The following is a 22,508-nucleotide window of genomic DNA, read 5'->3' on the forward strand; positions in this document are numbered from 1 at the left end:
CAGGAAACATTAGCAGTCTGTATGTACTAATATGAGAACGTGTGTGTTACTTTGCTATACGTACAGGTGAAGACCTCCAGGTTGATAGAGCAAGTGTCAGAACCGGCAGTGTTGCTAGCTCGGCACACATATTTCCCTGACATGCTCTTAGTGAGGTTACTCAACCTGAGGGTACCTTGCCTCTCATCTGAAAGAAAAAGACAGTGTTACACACTCTTGCCTCTACAGTACATGAATATGTTGATGATGTACCGTGCACAGAACGTTATACACCTTTCAAACACACTCCATCTACAGTAATGTAGACAGTTACACTAGGTAACACAAGTGTAGCTACAGTATGTATACAAACATAATTAGACCACACACTCTACCAAGTACAATACTCTCTTGGTTCCAAAGCTATAAGTATTGAGGGGTATCCTGGTCCTAGGGAGTCGCATCCCACTGGGCACAGATGTCAATTCAATGTCTATTCCACATTGGATCAACGTAATTTCACTGAAATGACATGGAAACAATGTTGAGTCAACCAGTATGTGCCCAGTGGGATGGGCTGTTCTTTATACCAGTACAGATCCTCTTTGATGATATCACTATTTTCTGTCCCGGGGATAAATAATGTGGTTATATGGAGAGACCTCACTAGCAAATGGTTAACCAGACAAAGAATCTCCACAATAATGAATCAGAACCTGTGGCTTTTCAAAGTTGGACTTCATCAGTTTACATAATCCTAGTTGCTGTGGTCCACTTGTCATAGCTGGCATGGGGATGCTCTATTGTAAATATGTAACACTGGGGATACTAGAGAATAATAAACATATGTGGGGCAGGTCTTATCAAGCAAATCCTCTCAAAATCCGATTGGAAACGTCACAAGAGAATATTTTCATCAGATGTGTTTCCAAATCAAATCAAATTGTATTTGCCACATGCGTCATAAAAAACAGGTGAAGACTAACAGTGAAATGCTTACTTACGAGCCCTTTCCAACAATGCAGAGAGAAAAATAATAGAAAGATAATAACACAAGGAATAAATACACAACAATAACTACAGCACCTTGCAAAAGTATTCATCCCCCTTGGCTTTTTTCCTATTTTGTTGCATTTCAACCTGCAATTTCATGTAATGAACATACACAAAATAGTCCAAATAGGTGAATTAAAAAAAATAACTTGTTAAAAAAAAAGCAAAAAAAAAAAATAAGCTACGGAAAAGTGGTGGGTGATTATGTATTCACCCCCTTTGCTATGAAGCTCCTAAATAAGATCTGGTGCAACCAATACCTTCAGAAGTCACATATTTATTTATATAAAGTCCACTTGTGTGCAATCTAAGTGTCACATGATCTCAGTATATATACACACCTGTTCTGAAAGGCCCCAGAGTCTCCAACAACACTAAGCAAGGGGCACCACCAAGCAAACGGCACCATGAAGACTAAGGAGCTCTCCAAACAGTTCAGGGAAAAAAGTTGTGGAGAAGTACAGATCAGGGTTGGGTTATAAAAAATATCAGACATTTTGAACATCCCACAGCGCACCATTAATTCAAAAAAATTTTAAATGGAAAGAATATGGCACCACAACAAAACTGCCAAGAGAGGGCCGCCCACCAAAACGTATGGACCAGGCAAGGAGGGCATTAATCAGAGAGGCAACAAAGAGAACCTGAAGGAGCTGCAAAGCTCCACAGCGGAGATTGGAGTATCTGTCCATAGGACCACTTTAAGCCGTACACTCTACAGAGATGGGCTTTACGGAAGAGTGGCCAGAAAAAAGCCATTGCTTAAAGAAAAAAATAAGCCAACACGTTTGGTGTTCGCCAAAATTGCATGTGGGAGACTCCCTAAACATATGGAAGAATGTGCTCTGGTCAGATGAGACTAAAATTGAGCTTTTTGGCCATCAAGGAAAACGCTATGTCTGGTGCAAACCCAAGACCTCTCATCACCCTGGTGTTTTTCATCGGCAGGGACTGGGAAACTGGTCAGAATTGAAGAAATGATGGATGGCGCTAAATACAGGGAAATCCTTGAGGAAAACATGTTTCAGTCTTCCAGAGATTTGAGACTGGGACGGAGGTTCACCTTCCAGCAGGACAATGACCCTAAGCATACTGCTAAAGCAACAATTGAGTGGTATAAGGGGAAACATGTTAAATGTATTGGAATGGCCTAGTCAAAGCCCAGACCTCAATCCAATTGAGAATCTGTGGTATGACTTAAAGACTGTTGTACACCAGCGGAACCCATCCAACTTGAAGGAGCTGGAGCAGTTTTGCCTTGAAGAATGGGAAAAAAATCCCAGTGGATAGATGTGCCAAGCTTATAGAGACATACCCCAAGAGACTTGCAGCTGTAATTGCTGCAAAAGGTGGCTCTACAAAGTATTTTTGGGGGGGGGTGAATAGTTATGCACGCTCAAGTTTTCAGTTGTCTTATTTTTTTTACAATAACTAATATTTTGTATCTTCAAAGTGGTAGGCATGTTGTGTAAATAAAATGATACTAACCTCCCCCCAAAAAATCTATTTTAATTACAGGTTGTAAGACAACAAAATAGGAAAAATGCCAAGGGGGTGAATACACTGTATATACATGGGGTACCAGTACTGAGTCGATGTGCAGGAGTATGAGGAAATTGAGGTAGATATGTAAATTTAGGTAGGAGTAAAGTTACTAGGCAACAGGATAGATAATAAGCAGTAGCAGCAGAATATGTGATGAGTCAAAATAGTTAGTGCAAAGGGGGGTCAATGCTATTTGGTTAACTATTTAGCAGTCTTATGGCTTGGGGGTTGAAGCTGTTCAGTGTCCTGTTGGTTCCAGACTTGGTGCATCGGTACCACTTGCTGTGCCGTAGCAGAGAAAACAGTCTATGACTTGAGCAGCTGGAGCCTCCACCCATATATACCAATATAAAGAATCAAGAGGGAAAACAAATGGATATATCTTCATCATATGTCCTGATGCATACCATAAATGGCGTATCAAAGCAACCCAGTAACTCAACCAGCGCCGCTCAAGTAGAGAAGCTAAAGTTCACCATAGGATACCAGTACCTTTACTAATAACCAGACTAGAAAATTCTATAAATAAACTATTGCATACAATGTCCTCTGTCCTAAATTGTCATTGTGACAAACAGCTGTTTGTCCCTGTCCCAAAGTCTAGGAGTGAACTGCTGGCTAGGATTCTTGTTTGATAAACTCAGCATGCACCATCTGCTGTTCTCTCTGGGAGGGTGGGGGAAAATCATTACGCATGCAAAGCACACAGACTACACAACGCAACGGTGGTACTACTAACTTCAAAACTGCCTTCATTTTGCTGGACCCCAGGAAGAGTAGCTGCTGCCAACCCTTACCCATTTATCCATAATAAATACAATACAAATACATACTTTCATTTCAGAGTAAACAAGGCCTCTTGGGGAGATATCATTTGCGTCAATGTGGATTCAATACAACTATACTAAGTACATGGCCTGACAGTGATTTGTGTGCCCAGATGGACGTGCCTGTAGGTGTGTTCAATAAGCACCTGCCATTAGTAACTCTGACGAGAGGAACCAGACAGAATTGCTACAGATTAACGACAGATCAGCTCATTCTTAAACTTGGCAGATTCTCAAAATTGCACTGCAATCAAGATCCAAAGACAGACCTGTAGGTGATCTGATATCACCAATCTCTATATACCAAGAATGTATTGTACTGATCAAAATACACTGAAATCAAACTAGGAAATAACTACAGTAATACTGACTACAGTACTAACTACAGTAGCAAGTGACTATCACCAGCATTTCTACAGGCAAGATCTAAGAATGCAAGAACACACAAACTGACAGTATTTGTGCCAACTGTTAATTGTGCACCTTCTCATGTTTCATACATATTCCGAATGTTAATACACAATCTTAGTCTATGTACAAGACAAAAAGGAAACACTTATTCTGGATTCAATCCAAACTCAATGATCTCAGCAAATGCAGCAGAGTGCACCTTGCAATCATAGTTTGATTGAATCATTGAATGTATATCATTCGATACAATGGACCAATGACAGCCATTGTGAGAAAGTCGAGGCTTTCACTTTATCTATGCCCTTAATATGTAGCCTACCTTCCTTCACTACTTGACTTTATTGTTGCCTTTACAGTCATTTACCATTGATTTTATATTAGCATATTAATTACTGTGGATTTTCATACTTTTACATTGCATTATTTGAGCATGTTATGAACAGGTTAACCTACAGTTCAGTGGTTGCTATGTTATGAAGTAGTTTCATCTTCAGGCCAGGCCAGATGGCTAAGGACCAAAGGGTGGTATCAGTTGATCCATACCAAAGGAAAAATGTTCTATCACGCAAGTCTAACCAGCCTGGTCAAAGACATGTAATCTCAAATCGACTGAGCTCATAAGGGCAATGCAGATGTATACAAGGCAAAGTCATTGGTGAGGATTAACACAGACATGCTTTTGGATGAATAACATATTAAATTCTTCTAAAGGTTCAACTTTACAGCTGTGTCTGTCCAGTGGGGGGGCAGTTTTTTTTTTACATGGGGATGGGGGGTTGGGGTGACACCAGCAAGATTATAGAGAGCAATAGTATGGGCATCTTTTCATAGGCACAAACTCAGTTATGGCTCATTGGCCAAAGCCTATGGGCGGATGAATGTTTCCTTTTTGAGGGTTTTTGGATAAACGACGAAAATAAGGTTTGTGGTAAACACAGGCTTAGGATATCTTATATGGTTTGTTCTATGAGATAATCTTTGTCAGCTAACGCCACATTTGTGAATGTTGTAATCAAAACACAAACTTAATGTACATAAAGGCTTCATAATTTGTAAATGTCATGTTAACTGACTGATATTATCGCATAGATCAAAACATATAAGCCTGTGTTAACTTCAGACCTTATTTCACCAATTATCCCAATACCCCATTCTTTCCCAATTAATTTCCCCTATAGGAATGGCTGAATAAACCAGAGGTAACTCCCGTTTTTTTAGGACTACAAGCTGGCGAGCTCTAATATTATATAGGCTGTGGGGCTCTACAGGCTTCTGCATCCTAGAGGGGTTGTGGTGGGTTGGGGGTGTATTTGTGAAACCCTTACCCATGAACCCTAGAACAAGCAAGGGCGAGGGGCAGGCTCTCCATTCTGTGGTCATGCAGGAGAGAAGAGTAACAGAGACAGTGACTGAGAGAAGAAGGGTTGGAACAGAGAGCGATTAAGTAGGGAAGAGAGACATCAACCCCTAGCCCTTACAAGGGAGTTGTAAGGAGTTGATAGTTGCAAAAGTTTGCAAGAAAAGAGTGATAAGACAGAGGTAGGAGAGAAGGAGAGACTGGGAAAACAATAGAAACCCAGCATCTTAGAATGAAGCAAGAGACATGCTGATTGATTGAGGGAAGCTTGCTATTTTAACAAACCAAAATAGCTCACACGGTGTGTCAGAAATATTGTTGCCATTTTCAAGGCAGAACGCAATACCTGGAAGTGATGTAAAAGGGATGGCTTTTGATTCATTAATAAGTTGTAGGTGTGGCATGGGCTTGACCACTCCATAGCTAATTTTAACATGCTCTATGGTATAAAATGTGGTGGTTTCAAGGCATGCACAGACTTTGACATTTTGTGTTGTCATTAATTCCAATTCAGTGGGAGGGCATGAATGTTCGTCCTAGTCCATTGTGATTTGTGGAGTATAGTTTTTTCAAAACCAACAGTGACCTAATAGGTCCTAATAGTAATAACAGAAATGTATCTAGTTTATTTGCTAAATATGTTACAAATGGATGCAGTCTACATTATAAGTAAGTAATTGGGTTCAATATGGAATTATCTTACACAGCACTTTCGTAAGCGGAAAAGGCCTTATATAGGCTACAGTAGGGTAAATTGCATTGCATCATGTGCGAGCCATGCATGGACATGTCAATTGTTCTATAAGCATGGTTACATTTGCAGTTACGTTGATATAACATTACGAAAGAGAATAGTTTATATAAGCTTGGTTTTAAATCAAATGAAATTAAACAAGCAGATTATTTGCTTCAATGCTTCTAGGTAGAATCTGGTCACATGGTGTCATAAATCACATCTCTTGTTCCATGGGCATACGGGCAATTTAGGCAAGACAATGTGACACCACTGACAAAGTTATTACCATAAAACAACTGAAAGTTGCCAAATTTGTCAAAAAGAATTAGCCTACTGCTGCACCAAAACGATCAAAATTGACACTTGCGTTTGATAATACCAAGCCCTTACGCTCAGTCGAAAGTAGTGCCCTTTAGAAAGCCAGTAGAGCACAGGGGTGGAAGCTCAATGTCACAGAAAGCATATGCCAGGTCAAAGAGAAAAATACAGAGGATCAGAGTGTTTTCAACTCCTAGAGATTATGCAGATTTGTCTGTGTGTGTTTGGTGGTGCATTCAAACCCATAGAACTGGATATTGCATCAATCAGGCAGTGATACAGATAGTGTATTAGATGGGCGCTCTATAGAAGAAGCGAGGAGATCAGAGATCAGAGGAGGAGCTATTCCAATACTTGGGTCAATCAGTGTAAGCCTCATTATTGCTCAGAAACAGCTGGTGCTTTCACAATAATTGTTTCCACTGTATTTCTACAACTCTTCACAAAATAATATAATATAACAGGCATATGTGCAGTATCGTATCAGAAATAAACCTCCATTTTATATTTTTCTCCCTCTGCAAGTCTGACATGAGCATGCATTGTGTATGTAGTGCACGTTTCCCAGTCTATAAAGAGGATTAAGTGATGCACGTTATGGCATTTCAAAGAAAAAAATAACTCACCGGGAAGAAAAAAAAGAGAATCTGCAATCCCACCGCCAGGCGCCAACACACCACACATTAGTCCTCAACATTTAGCCCGACTCACACAGTTAACAAGCGATCTCTTACAATATGCTACTATGGCTGTGTTTACACAGGCCGCCCAATTCTGATTCTATTGGCAAAGGAGCTGATCTGATTGGTCAAAAGACCAATTAGTGGAAAAATATCAGAATTATAGGCTGCCTCTATAAATGCTGTCAGATCAATCTGAATCTCTGAACTATATATTTGTTATTCATTTGGAATTATCTCCATCTTATGTCAATGTTAATGGATATTAGAGAAGCTAGGTATTACTTAAAGAGCGTATCAATTTAATCTACTTTAGTTCTCATTTTGACAATCTTAGTGACAGGCAGGTCGGCAGGTAGCCTAGTGGTTAGAGCGTTGGGCCAGTAACGAAAGGTTGCTGGATAAAATCCCCGAGCCTACAAGGTAAAAATCTGTCATTCTGCCCCTGAGCAAGGCAGTTAACCCACTGTTCCCCCGGGCACCGAAGACGTGGATGTCGATTATGGCATCCCCCGCACTGCTCTGATTCAGAGGGGTTGGGTTAAATGCAGAAGACACATTTCAGTTGAATGCATTCAGATGTACAACTGACTAGGTTTCCTTACTACAATAACCCATATGGAGCTGCTGTGAAGAGGACAATTTGACAGTTTGCATTGGCTAAAATGATATTGCACCCATCCACAGTAGTGGCAGGTGTTTTCAGTGCTGGTTAGTTGTGGCTACTCTGCATCACATGGTTTAGTGCTATACATTGGTGATGGATGGAGGTGAACTATCCTTTGTGATCCTTAGCTCATACAGTACATACACTGAGTGTACAAAACATTAGGAACACCTTCTCTTTACATGACATAGACTGACCAGGTGAAAACTATGATCCCTTATTGATGTCACTTGAGACATTGATTGAGACAATTGAGACATGGATTGTGTGTGTGCCATTCAGAGGGTGAATGGGCAAGACAAAAGATTGAAGTGCCATTGAGAAGGATATGGTAGTAGGTGTCAGGCGCACCGGTTCGAGTGTGTCAAGATCTGCAACGTTGCTGGGTTTTTCACATTCAAAAGTTTCCCGTGTGTAATGGTCCACCACCCAAAGCATATCCAGCCAACTTGACACAACTGTGGGAACCATTGGAGTCAACATGGGCCAGCATCCCTGTGGAATGCTTTCAACACCTTGTAGAGTCCATGCCCCAACAAATTGAGTCTGTTCTGAGAGCAAAAGGCAGTGCAATTCAATATTAGAAAGGTGTTTTGTACACTCAATAAGAATTGAATCCATTCTAATTGGGACTACTTAGTATTATGATGAAACGTAACTGAGGCAGAGAGGTAATGTGATTGGCTAACATTATTGGTAAAGATAAGGGAGTACTCACTCTGCATGGGGGAAAAGAAGACCTCTGACATGGGGGCGTTCTTGGTCCATTTGTAATGAGGGATGGGTTTGCCCGAACTGGACTTACAGCTCAGTGTCACATTGCCATTCAGCACAGATGACCCAGTCATCGTGCACACTGGAGGCGAGGGAGGGACTGAGAGCGAGAGAGAACAGATAGTTAGAAACAACAGAAGTGAAATGATTTGGTCTACTACAATTTACCCCCTATTGACCTCCTGAAGTATTGTATTAATCCATTTCAATTGAACAGGGTACTGTATTTCTATGAATGGTGGCCACACTGCAAAAGGTACAAGAAGTTTGCCAACACTCTCTCTCCATCTGTTGAAGCTGTGGGAAAATATTATAAAGACAGCCCAGTGCATATGTACAAACTGTACAGTTTACACTTTTCTGTTTCCATCTCTGAGGCCTGGCCCAAAAAACATTTTTGGAAAGTGCCAGAATCTAGGTGTCCGGTCCGGTTGGTACCTTTGACATTAAGGCGCATTTCTCCAGAGAGACCGGCGGCTCCAGGGATGATGACATTGCAGAGGTATCGTCCTGAGTCTGACTCCTGGGTGTTGTTGATGTAGATGGAGAGATTGGACGAGGGCATGGACAGGCTGAACCCAACACGCTTCCTGAACTCAGGACTACCTATCCCTGGCTCACCGTTACTGTAGGAGATAACCTGCACAGACAGAGATACAGACAGGACAGACAGGACAGACAGACATGGGAAATACTTTACAATAGGGAACGCAATGGTAGATTGTGTTCCCTATTGCAATTCAGGAATCAAATGTACTGTCAGCAATTATTTTACACGGATGAGTACTCCATTCCATAGAAGCCTTCTAGTAGCGTTAGCATACTGCATCTAAACCCTACATATTGTTAGCCTTTTTCGAGACAGCATTTGTGTTGCTTGTCGAGGAGAGAGACTAGCATTTTTGCAACACGAGAGAGTTTGTTGTAATGAAAACCAATGCAAGTAACTACAGAAATACCGGTTCTCTAAATATACAATACTGATATTGAGCTGAAATACGATCTACGGTGTCATCTATAGACAGTCTACACAGCCACACAGATTAACCGTATAACAGAAGTCAACGTCCTTCATAAAGATAATCCTGATATGTATGTGCAGATGGTGGAGTTAGAACTTTTAGACTGATTTTCTGTTAGAGATAAGCTCACAGGCCATGGCCAGTGAAACTACTGAGATTATCACCGAAGAAACACACACACACACACACACACACACACAAGGTTTTCTAAACATACAGGACATACATGCAACACGGCCACATTGTTAGTGCCATATTGCTACCACATATTTTGTCTGTATCTATAAAAGTAAAGAGCCATCAGGCTTGATGTTGAGAATAATCCTAATATAGTCTCACACAACTACACGTGTAGGCCGTCATTGTAAACAATAATTTGTTCTTAACTGACTTGCCTACTTAACTTTTTAAGGTATAGGGGGCAGTATTTTCGATTTCGGATTAAAAGCGTGCCCAGAGTAAACTGCCTAATACTCGAGCCCAGAGTCAAATATTTGCATGTTATTAGTAGATTTGGATAGAAAACACTCTGAAGTTTCTAAAACTGTTTGAATGATGTCTATGAGTATAACAGAACGCATATGGCATGCAAAAACCTGAGAAAAATCCAACCAGGAAGTGGGAAATCTGATGCTTGTAGTCTTTTCAAGTCATTGCCTATCTAACACACAGTGACTTAGGGTTCATTTTGCACTTCCTAAGGCTTCCACTAGATGTCAACAGTCTTTAGAACCTTGTTTAAGGCTTTTGCAGTGAACAGAGAGCGAACAAGAAGGCCGGGAAGTTGGTGACTCAGAAAATGACATGAGTTCATTGGCTCACATTCACGTGATCAGGTAGCTGTGTTCCATAACGTTTTTCAAGACATTGGAATCGTCCGGTTGGAATATTATTGAAGTTTTATGTTAAAAAGGCCCTAAAGATTGATGCTATACAACGTTTGACATGTTTCTACGAACGTAAATATAACTTTTTTTGACTTTTCGTCGTGAAATTTTCGGTGCCCTTCCTACATTTGGAGTAGCTTACTGAACGCGCAAACATAAATGATGGACTTTATCGAACAAAACAACATTTATTGTGGACCTGGGATTCCTGGAAGTGCCGTCTGATGAAGATCATCAAAGTTAATATTTATAATGCTATTTATGATTTTAGATGACTCCAAAATGGCGGGTATCTGTATTGCCTGATGTATTTATCTGAGTGCCGTACTCAGATTATTGCAAAGTGTGCTTTCCCCGTGAAGCTATTTTTAAATCTGTCACAGCGGTTGCATTAAGGAGATGTTTATCTATAATTCTTTGAATAACAGTTTAATATTTTATCAACGTTTATGATGAGTATTTTTGTAAATTGTTGTGCTGATTCACTGGCAGTTTTGGAGGCAAAATATTTTCTGAACATCACGCGCCAATGTAAAATGGGGTTTTTGGATATAAATATGAACTTTATCGAACAAAACATACATGTATTGTGTAACATTGAGTCCTAGGAGTGTCATCTGATGAAGATCGTCAAAGGTTAGTGCTTAATTTTAGCTGTATTTCTGGTTTTTGTGACCCCTCTCCTGCTTGGAAAATGGCTGTGTGGTTTTTCTTGTGTTGTCACTGTCCTAACATAATCTAACTTTATGCTTTAGCCGTAAAGCCTTTTTGAAATCGGACAATGTGGTTGGATTAAGGAGAGGTGTATTTTTAAAATGGTGTAAAATAGGTGTATGTTTGAGAAATTTGAATTATGACATTTTGTTGTTTTGAATTTGCCGCCCTGATATTTCACTGTCTGTGTCCCGCAGATGGGACGCTAGCGTCCCACGTAGCCCATAGAAGTTAAATAATGGTTAAATATACATATAAAAAAAATAACAGGCTAAACTCTAAAGGTGGAGGTAAACTAACCTCATCCCCAGACTCGAATTTCTGGCACATAGAGCCTGGTAACACTGTGCCACAAAGTGGGACTTGAAAGGGGTGTGGTTATTTAAATTGAGGCGGGAGTGGGAGCGAGCCTGCTACAGCTGTATTAGATGGGACCAATCAAAATGTATGTTCTATCACACTGACCATGTTATCTTTGGGAAGACCAATTGATTCTGAGTTCGGGCATATAAAGTTTATATGCGAAAACTATTTCTAAGATGTGTATTTTCAGATTTTCCAAATTAAGAAAATGTTCTATAACTGCAATATCATAATTGAATAAGTCTCCACCCCACTAAGCACTTTGTGAAAGCAACAGATTTCAACAGATTTTTCCAGTCAAACATGGGATTCGAACTGGCAACCCTCTCTAACCGCTAGGCTACCTGCCGCATGGCTGAACAGCTAAAATGCCTGACCAGATCAGGGATTACAAGAAGGGGATTGGATTACTGAGAATGGGAGGTTGGTCCGGTACTTTAGAGAATAAACTAAATCTGACTGAAACCTGAGCAGAACTGCTCCCAGCCCTGAAATAATCATCCAGCTTCTTCAACAGTTCATAAACAGTTTCTTCAACACTAGTCTGTTCCTTCAGACCACACACCAACAAATCACCAACGAGAGGGACATAACACCTCAGGGAAAAGTTAATCAGAAAAGATCCAGCAACAGTGGTTTCTGTGGAAACCATGCATGATGTCTGAGGAAGAGGAGATCCCTTACATACCTGCTTGGAGTCGTTGGCCATGAAGTTCCAGATGACGCTGTTCCTGCCAATATCAGATGTGGGGCTGTACCAGGCCTGCAGGACCACCATCTGACCCTTCACCACCTCTCTCTCTCTCCTGGGCATCTCCACCTGCTGGGAGTCACCTTGACACAGCAAACACACAGACGCAGTCACTAAAACTCACCTGACACAGCATCAACACACAGCTGGTTCCAATACACTCTCTACCACTAATCCTTTAGTGTTGGTATATGTGAAGGATAGGTATAAGTAGGGCTGTTGCGGTGACCGTATTACCGCCACACCGCCGGTCACGAGTCATGGCAATTAGGCTTCTCCAAGCTCTGATGCTGCTGATGGTGATTAGTAGCCTACCAAACTTGCTAACTGCCTGGTACTCAGCACTCTATTGTCCCTCTAATCACTCAATGAAAATCTAATTGAAAATCTAATCAAACACTTCATAAGATCCCATGAAAACATGTTGTGCAACATTTCAATAGGCTATGCAATTGCGTGAGAAAACAGAGTGATGGCATCTACTAAAAAGAGGAGGATCCCTCAGCTTTCTATAGGCTAAACTTAATATATTTATTACTCACCTTTCCTAATATTAAGCACATTGCTTATCTTTACAACAGGAGTATAGCCTGCCTGTCTGGCATGAAAGTTAACCACGGATAAGCATCCTCTATTCGCTATTTAAGTGCATAGATGAATTTGAATAGATGTATTTTTACCCTCTGCCCCTGTTTTCAATACAGGTGCATGATAAAGGTCCATTCTAAATCAAAACAAATTTCACACATACAGTGCATTCGAAAAGTATTCAGACCCCTTGACTTTTTCCACATTTTGTTAAATTACAGCCTTATTCTACAATGGATTAAATTACATTAATCTACATGCAATACCCCTTAATGACAAAGCAAAAACAGGTTTTTAGAAATGTTTGCAAATGTGTGTATATATAAGAATGTGAAATGTCAGAATAATAGTAGAGAGAAGGATTTATTTCAGTTTTTATTTCTCTCATCACATTCCCAGTAGGTCAGAAGTTTACATACACTCAATTATATATATATATATATAAATAAATAACTACCTTAATTACATAAGTATTCAGACCCTTTGCTATGACACTCGAAATTGAGCTCAGGTGCATCCTGTTTCCATTGATCATCCTTGAGATGTTTCTGTAACTTGATTGGAGTCCACCTGTGGTAAATTCAATTGATTAGACATGATTTGGAAAGGCACACAGCTGTCTACATAAGGTCCCACAGTTGACAATGCATGTCAGAGCAAAAACCAAGCCATGAGGTTGAAGGAATTGTCCGTAGAGCTCCGAGACAGGATTGTGTCAAGGGACAGATCTGGGGAAGGGTACCAAAAAATGTTGGCAGCATTAAAGAACACAGTGGCCTCCATCATTCTTAAATGGAAGAAGTTTGGAACCAACAATACTCTTTCCCGAGAGCTGGCCTCCCGGCCAAACTGAGCAATCAAGGGAGAAGGGCCTTGGTCAGGGAGGTGACAAAGAACCTGATGTTCACTCTGACAGAGCTCCAGAGTTCCTCTGTGGAGATAGGATAACCTTCCAGGAGGACAACCATCTCTGCAGCAGTCCACCAATCAAGCTTTTATGGCAGAATGGCCAGACAAGCCACTCCTCAGAAAAAGGCACATCACAGCCCACTTGGAGTTTGCCAAAAAGGCACCTAAAGGACTCTCAGACAATGATAAACAAGATTCTCTGGTCTGATGAAACCAAGATTGAAATCTTTGGCCTGAATGCAAAGCGTCATGTCTGGAGGAAACCTGGCACCCTCCCTACGGTGAAGCATGGTGGTGGCAGCATCATGCTGTGGGGATGTTTTTCAGTGACAGAGACTGGGAAACTTGTCAGGATCGAGGGAAAAATAAAAGGAGCAAAGTACAGAGAGATCCTTGATGAAAACCTGCTCCAGAGCGCTCAGGACATCAGACTGGGGCAAAGGTTCGCCTTCCAACAGGACAACGACCCCAAGCTCACAGCCAAGACAAAGCAGGAGTGGCTTCGGGACAAGTCTTTGAATGTCCTTGAGTGGCCCTGCCAGAGCCCGGACTTGATCCTGATCTAACATCTCTGGAAAGACCTGAAGATAGCTGTACAGTGACGTTCCCCATCCAACTTGACAGAGCTTGAGAGAATGGGAGAAACACCCCAAATACAGGTGTGCTAAGCTTGTAGTGTCATACCCAAGAAGACTCAAGACCCAAGAAGACTCAAGGCTGTAATAGCTGCCAAAGGTGCTTCAACAAAGTACTGAGTAAAGGGTCTAAATTCTTATGTACAGTTGAAGTCATAAATTTACATTCACCTTAGCCAAATACATTTAAAGTCAGTTTTTCACAATTCCTGACATTTAATCAGAGTAAAAATACCCCTCCACCTTGTCACAACACAACTGATTGGCTCAAACACATTAAGAAGGAAAGAAATTCCACAAATTAACTTTTAAGAAGGCACACCTCTTAATTGAAATGCACTCCTAGGTGACTAACTCATGAAGCTGGTTGAGAGAATCCCAAGAGTGTGCAAAGCTGTCATCAATGCAAAAGGTGACTATTTGAAGAATCACAAATATAAAATATATTTTGATTTGTTTAACACTTTTTTGGTTACTACATGATTTCATATGTGTTATTTCATAGTTTTGATGTCTTCACTACTATTCTACAATGTATAAAATAGTAAAATAAAGAAAAACCCTTCAATGAGTATGTGTTCTAAAACATTTAGCATTTTTCCCACTGCCCCTGTTTTGAAACAGGTGCATGATAATGGTCCATTCTAAATAAATACTAAATAATGTGACATTTGTATATGTAAAAACAAGATTAAATCAAGAATAGTCTGATGGGTGACAAGATTAGCCTATCACTTGTGAATGATATATTATTACATGCTTATGTGCAGTAAGGCAAGAAACAGTGCATGCCTTTTTTTGTGACTTTTTCAAATCATAGTCAAGCACCTCATGTAGCCTAGCCATAGGCCTTTATGTTTTGGTTTGTATCAAAACCAAAGTGGCCAAATAACTTCTTAAAATTAAGCACATGAATATGCTTTACAACGGGTGTAGAGCCTACCTGGCATACAGGTGAAGTCGGAAGTTTACACACACCTTAGCCAAATAAATGTAAACTCCGTTTGTCACAATTCCTGACATTTAATCCTCGTAAAAAAAAACTTTTTCTGGTCAGTTAGGATCACCACTTTATTTTAAGAATGTGAAATGTCAGAATAATAGTAGAGAGAAGGATTTATTTCAGCTTTTATTTCTCTCATCACATTCCCAGTAGGTCAGAAGTTTACATACACTCAATTAGAATTTGGTAGCATTGCCTTTCAATTGTTTAACTTGGGTCAAACATTTTGGGTAGCCTTCCACAAGCTTCCCACAAAAAGTTGGGTGAATTTTGGCCCATTGATCCTGACAGAGCTGGTGTAACTGAGTCAGGTTTGTAGGCCTCCTTGCTGGCACACGCTTTTTCAGTTCTGCCCACACATTTTCTATAGGATTGAGGTCAGGGCTTTGTGATGGCCACTCCAATACCTTGACTTTGTTGTCCACAACTTTGGAAGTATGCTTGGGGTCACTGTCCATTTGGAAGACCCATTTGCGACCAAGATTTAACTTCCTGACTGATGTCTTGAGATGTTGCTTCAATATAGCCACATACTTTTCTTTCCTCATGATGATATCTATTTTGTCAAGTGCAGCAAAGCACCCCCACAACATGATGCTGCCACCCCCGTTCTTCACGGTTGGGAGGGTGTTCTTCGGCTTGCAAGCCTCCCCCTTTTTCCTCCAAACATAACGATGGTCATTGTGACCAAACTGTTCTATTTTTGTTTCATCAGACCAGAGGACATTTCTCCAAAAGTACAATCTTTGTCCCCATGTGCAGTTGCAAACCATAGTCTGGCTTTTTTATGCCGGTTTTGGAGCAGTGGCTTCTTCCTTGCTGAGCGGCCTTTCAGGTTATGTCGATATAGGACTCGTTTTACTGTGGATATAGATACTTTTGTACCGGTTTCCTCCAGCATCTTCACAAGGTCCTTTGCTGTTGTTCTGGGATTGATTTGCACTTTTCACACCAAAGTACGTTCATCTCTAGGAGACAGAACGCATCTCCTTCCTCAACGTTATGACGGCTGCGTGGTCCCATGGTGTTTATACTTACGTACTATTGTTTGTACAGATGATAGTGGTACCTTCAGGCGTTTGGAAATTGCTCCCAAGGATGAACCAGACTTGTGGAGGTCTAAAAAAAATAATTTCTGAGGTCTTGGCTGATTTCTTTTGATTTTCCCTTGATGTCAAGCAAAGTGCCACTGAGTCTGAAGGTAGGCTTTGAAATACATCCATAGGTATACCTCCAATTGACTCAAATTATGTCAATTAGCCTATCAGACTTCTAAAGCCATGACATCTTTTTCTGGAATTTTCCAAGCTGTTTAAAGGCATAGTCAACTTAGTGTTTGTAAACTTCTGACCCAATGGAATTGTGATATAGTGAATTATAAGTGAAATAATCTGTCTGTAAACAATTGTTGGAAGAATTACTTGTGTCATGCAAAGTTGATGTCCGAACTGACTTGCCAAAACTATAGTTTGTTTACAATAAATTTGTGGAGTGGTTGAAAAACGAGTTTTAATGACTCCAACCTAAGTGTATGTAAACTTCCGATTTCAACTGTAAATGTGTTATTTCGGGGGGGGGGGTTCTAATAAATTTGCCAACATTTCTAAAAACCTGTTTTTGGTTTGTCATTATGGGATTTTGTGTGTAGATTGATGAGGGCAAAAAACTATTTAATTCATTTTAGAATAAGTCTGTAACGTAACAAAATGTGAAAGAAGTCAAGGGGTCTGAATACTTTCCCAAATGCACTGTATATTATTTAGTATACGTAAAGACACGATTAAGTCAAGAATAGTCTGATGGGTGACAATACTAGCCTATCACTTGTTAATTATATATTATCACTTGTGAATGATGCCCAGCATCAGAATAATGCCTTTTTTTGCGACTTTTCAAATCATAGTCGCACACCTCATGTAGCCTAGCCTATGTGTTTTCATAAGGTTTGTATCACAACTAAAGTGGCCAAATAACTTCTTGAAATTAAGCACATAAATCCGCAATACAAGGGGTGTAGAGCCTAACTTGCATACAGTGGCTTGCGAAAGTATTCATCCCCTTTGGCATTTTTCCTATTTTGTTGTCTTACAACCTGGAATTAAAATAGATTTCTTGGGGTTAGTATAATTTAATTTACACAACATGCCAACCACTTTGAAGATGCTAAATATTTTTTATTGTGAAACAAACAAGAAATCAGACAAAAAAACGTTAACATTGAGCGTGAGTAACTATTCCCCCCTTCCCCCTGGTCAATAATTTGTAGAGCCACCTTTTGCCAGAGTACCTTCTTCCATATGTTTGGGGAGTCTCCCACATGCCTTTTCGCGAACAAGCAATGGCTTTTTCTGGCCAATCTTCTGTACAGCCCAGCTCTGTGGAGTGTATGGCTTAAAGTGGTCCTATGGACAGATACTCCATTCTCTCCTGTGGAGTTTTGCAGCTCCTTCAGGGTTATCTTTGGTCTCTTTGTTGCCTCTCTGATTAATGCCCTCCTTGCCTGGTCTGTGAGTTTTGGTGGGTGGCCCTCTCTTGGCAGGTTTGTTGTGATGCCATATTCTTTCCATTTAAAGAAAATTGAATTAATGGTGCTCCGTGGGATGTTCAAAGTTTCTGATATTTTTTATAACCCAACCCTGATCTGTACTTCTCCACAACTTTGTCCCTGACCTGTTTGGAGAACTCCTTGGTCTTCGTGGTGCCGCTTGCTTGGTGGTGCCCCTTGCTTAGTGGTGTTACAGACTCTGGGGCCTTTCAGAACAGGTGTATATATACTGAGATCATGTGACACTTAAATAAAGTCCACCTGTGTGCAATCTAACTAATTATGTGATTTCTGAAGGTAATTGGTTGCACCAGATCTTATTTAGGGGCTTCATAGCAAAGGGGGTGAATACATATTCACCCACCACTTGACAGTTTTCTATTTTTTTGAAACTATACATTTTTCTTCATTTCACTTCACCAATTTTTATTATTTTGTGTATGTCCATTACATGAAATCAAAATCAAAATACATTTTTATTACAGGTTGTAATGCAACAAAATAGTAAAAAAAATAGTGAATACTTTTGCAAGGCACTGTACATAAGCAGCGAGTGAGTTTCTAGTTTGGGGAAGATAATTTTCACCATAAAAATGCACCTTTATAATAAAAGCATTACATGATTAATCACATTTGCAGTCACTTTTGATAATGGTGTTTTCCGCTAATGGAACATTCGCAATTATAGCCTACTGCCATGTGCGCATTGCTGTGCTTATAATGTGAAGAAATAGCCTAATAGTTTATTAACATTTTAAGCTAAGCGTTCTGATCTGTTGCATCAGCCACATTGCATAAAAAAGTTTTTTTTTATGCTAGTGGTTGTATTTACTTGGGATCTATCGCATCCCACAATTGTCCCAGACTATGTTTGGAATATTTATTTTTCGTACAGAATAGGTTGACTTTTGTACTATGGGGGATTGTCGATTGACATAGGCTAGTGCTTCAGCTGTTCGTTAGGCCTACTCATCTTGTTGGCTGACGAAAAGTAAATATCTTCAATATGTAGCTCGGAATTGGATAAGGACGCGCGCAGTTACGTCCCCAATGTGTCTGTCTTCACTTGTAGCCTGTGAGAAAGACCTGATCACATAATGGAGAGTCATGTGAGTGAGAGATGCTTCGGGAACACGCAGCACTGAGGGAGAAGGGCACAACGCAGCATTCCGGGCCAAGGGCACTACGGCCACTGACCGCAAAAGGCATGGATGTTTTTAGGGTGCATTACAGCCACACAAAGGGCATGATGTAGTGAAATTGGAGGCATTACCAAGTGCTTGTCAAATTGCTAATGATAGGCTGAGTGTGTACAGCACATAAAAAAAACTAAGCAGAGCTCATGCCTTTCAAGCGACCTTTTTCAAATCACTATTAGTCGCATCATGCAGCCTTACAATGTATTACAAATCAAAACATATAGCCCAAAGTTAGTAGAACAACTAAAGTTACATTGGTAACTCTAAATTAAGCATATATAAGTACCTATTTCTTTGTTAAGCGCTCAACACAGAATAGCCGCATGTGCGCACTCCCTCAAATCATTTGGAGAAAATATCCTTTCTATTTTATTCAGCTTTGTTCAATTGTATTCTTCATACTATAAAATAACATAAAACAATGCCATGGAATTCTAAGCAAATCTTGTCTACTAAATGAACTAGAGTAGCCCAAAGCTATTTGTCATAGCCAGATCAGGACCTAACATAAGGACAACTCAGAGTATGCTATTCTGTTCTTCTGAAATAGACTACATGTTCTTCATATCATGCTTCTTTAAACCTGTCTAAAATAAGTAACTGATTTATTGTGAAGGTGTAGGCTATATTACATGGATTTATTAGACTTTTTAAAATGTAGACGTTCCAAAAGGTCTGCATCAGTGGCTTATAGGCTGTGTGTGAAAGCCAGGAAATGAATGCTAAATGGGTTTATGTTAATAAACGGTCAATTACCGTGAGATCGACAGTTATTTGCTTGACAATAACCGGCTGACGAAATTTCATGAGTGCCACAGCCCTAGGTATAAGCGATTTAGTTGTGAAGCTTCAGCCATATTGCTTCCACAGATCTGCCAACATTGAACGGTTATAAGCAGTGAATTGCAGTCAACAAAACTCTTCCAATCTTGTCAGTTCAGTTAAATATACAAGTATGACGTCACTTGTCACTAGGGCTGTGACGGTCATAGAATTGTGGATGACGGTTATTGGTCAGCCAAATAACCATAGTCACCATAATAACCATTAAGACGCACATTTTCTCCTCTCCTCCGCTCCTGACTGCTGGTGCTACTGTTGTAGGGAGGGGGGTGTCGTCTAGACAACAGATGACTCGTTTGCTACAACACCATGCTTGTTTTCAGCAAGGAGCAACAAAGTTTCATCACATTGTAGAGTCCATGTTATAGCAGAAATGGACTCATCCACACAAATGCCTGGCTGTCCCGTCTCTAGTCAGCTGTTCGTTCCACAATAAAAACATATTCTGGTCTTCATCCATAACCGTTAGTTACACAGTAATTATGCCAGCCCTACTTGTCACAGGGTGCTTCACATAAATGGCCGAGCCTTGAAGCCCATGAAAGTCAACCTACAGTTGTCACGATTGTGTGGAGTGACGGACCAAGGCGCAGCGTGATTAAAGTTCCACATATTTATTCAAGCGAAACTTCCAAACAACAAGAAACAAACAACGAACATTGACAGAGGTGTAACATGCACTAACTCAAAACAAGATCCCACAAAACACAGTGGGGTAATAGCTGCTTAAATATGATCCCCAATCAGAGACGTCGCTAAACAGCAGCCTCTGATTGGGAACCATACCAAGCACACCAACATAGAAATAATGAACCTAGAACACCCCCTAGTCACGCCCTGACCTACTATACCATAGAGAACCAAGGGCTCTCTATGGTCAGGGCGTGACAACAGTAAGAGGTCAGGAGCAAAAATCACATTTAGGTCTTCCTTGACATCTTCTTGATATCGGCATAGCCCTCTCTTGCAATCTGTTTTTATTCAGCTATCATAATTCAACACTGCTACTGGTAATCCCCCTAACACTACAAATACTGGCCAGATGTAAACCTGCAAAGCCCAGATGAGATCAATTGAAGGGGAAGACAGAGCACATTAAATATAAAAAAATAAGATCAAAAGCAGAATAATTACAGTGCCTTGATTAATAGTGGATAAAAATCTGTCATCCCCCACAGCTGTTTGAGGGGGCTTTTACGTAATCTGGGCAACATTCAGCTGGACTCTGCTCCACAGAGGTTCTGACAGACCAAAATGGAGGTCATAGATCTCGCAAATCAATAATTTACCCACATTTGGAATGTTGTACTATGTTACCAATGTTCTGTTTGTTCCTATGTGTAGTCAGACAACCCTGAATTGTTTGCTGTAAACTTAAACTGTAACATAGTTATATTGATGATATAGCGTACAGTACCTCAAACAAAATTACACTTTTCAGATTAAAAAAAAAGAAAATGCATTCATAAGCTTACCGTAAACATTTGAGCCATTTGGGATATCAAAAAAATACATAAGATAGTCAAAAATTTGAGTTGATTGAAATTTCTAAAAGAGACATACGCTAATGTCAAGCATTAGAAATGATTGGAATATCTGGATATGCATAAAATAATCTCAAGCATTTAGTTGATTGAACTGTTGGAGAACTGCTCACTAGTTCACATTTAACGACTAGGTCTAGCCCATATCTCCTACTAGAAAATATCAAGACTATATGCCAATAAATAACTCATAACTACACTTAGGATAATCATAAAGACATAAGGCAGAGCAATAAAACCTGAAGTATCATCCAGCAGCCTACAACCAAAGCATTCAAAAGAGGTAGAGGAAGAGCAGATGATAAAATAAAAGTGGAGAGAAGTAGAGGAGCATGGAGAGTTGGAATGAGAAAGATTGGATGATGAGAATTGAATGAATGGAATGAGAATGAAATGAGAGAGATAAGAGAAGGAGAAAAAGAGGAGAGAGATTGAACTAGAGTATGGTGGTGGGCAGGCTCACTCACAGGGTGCCGGCCATTCCCCTAAGATGGTCAGCTGAAGATGGATCATCTGATCCCAGCAATCTGAGTCCTCCCGATCCGCCAGCTTGGAGCTAGGTCCCACACACACACACACACACAGAATAACCCCCCTCCACACACGGACAGACAACCCCCTCAGCGTGACGTGACGAGGGTCTCAAATCCCTAGTCCACAAAAACAATAACCCTATAAGAGGAGGGTCTTAACCCCCAGTCCCCATAAACGCAAACACACACACGTTCAGCAAGAGGGACAAGTCCGCACACACACGTACATCAAGCTAGGCTAGGGGCTGCTCAACAGCTGCAGTGTGACTGCACCCCAGTCACTTTCTTTCTGGAATTAAAGTGTATTCAGCTGAGCAAATTAGAGACAGAGTGAGAGAGTGACAGAGAGAGAGAGAGAGAGAGAGGGATAGAGAGAGAGAGCGAGAGCGATAGAGAGAGAGGGATAGAGAGCGAGAGCGATAGAGAGGGAGGGATAGAGAGCGAGAGCGATAGAGAGGGAGGGATAGAGAGGGAGGGCGAGAGCGATAGAGAGGGAGGGATAGAGAGCGAGAGCGAGAGAGCGAGCAACTGGGCATCGGTCTGACATAAGTGCTGGCATTTTGTACTGGGCTTATAGTTGCAGTGACTTATTTCCCCTGGTATCATGTGACCCCACTGCTATGGT

General features: G+C 40.5%; 1 protein-coding gene across 3 annotated transcripts in view; it reads right to left on the minus strand.

Moving 5' to 3' along the window:
* esamb (endothelial cell adhesion molecule b) overlaps nucleotides 1-22,508 on the minus strand; it is an 80,843-nt gene that overhangs the window by 2,106 nt on the left and 56,229 nt on the right. For 2 of the 3 annotated variants that reach the window (XM_045703807.1, XM_045703808.1), the window contains 4 exons: nucleotides 12,022-12,167; nucleotides 8,786-8,987; nucleotides 8,292-8,447; nucleotides 65-187 (listed from right to left, as the gene is read on the minus strand). In XM_045703807.1, coding sequence (XP_045559763.1) covers nucleotides 65-187; nucleotides 8,292-8,447; nucleotides 8,786-8,987; nucleotides 12,022-12,167 — 627 coding nt within the window. Of the gene's footprint in view, nucleotides 1-64; nucleotides 188-8,291; nucleotides 8,448-8,785; nucleotides 8,988-12,021; nucleotides 12,168-21,817; nucleotides 22,256-22,508 lie in introns of those variants that run through there. The other variant, XM_045703809.1, reaches the window with a different exon arrangement.

This window comes from Salmo salar, chromosome ssa20, assembly GCF_905237065.1.
Source record: "Salmo salar chromosome ssa20, Ssal_v3.1, whole genome shotgun sequence".
Classification (NCBI taxonomy): Eukaryota; Metazoa; Chordata; class Actinopteri; order Salmoniformes; family Salmonidae; genus Salmo; species Salmo salar.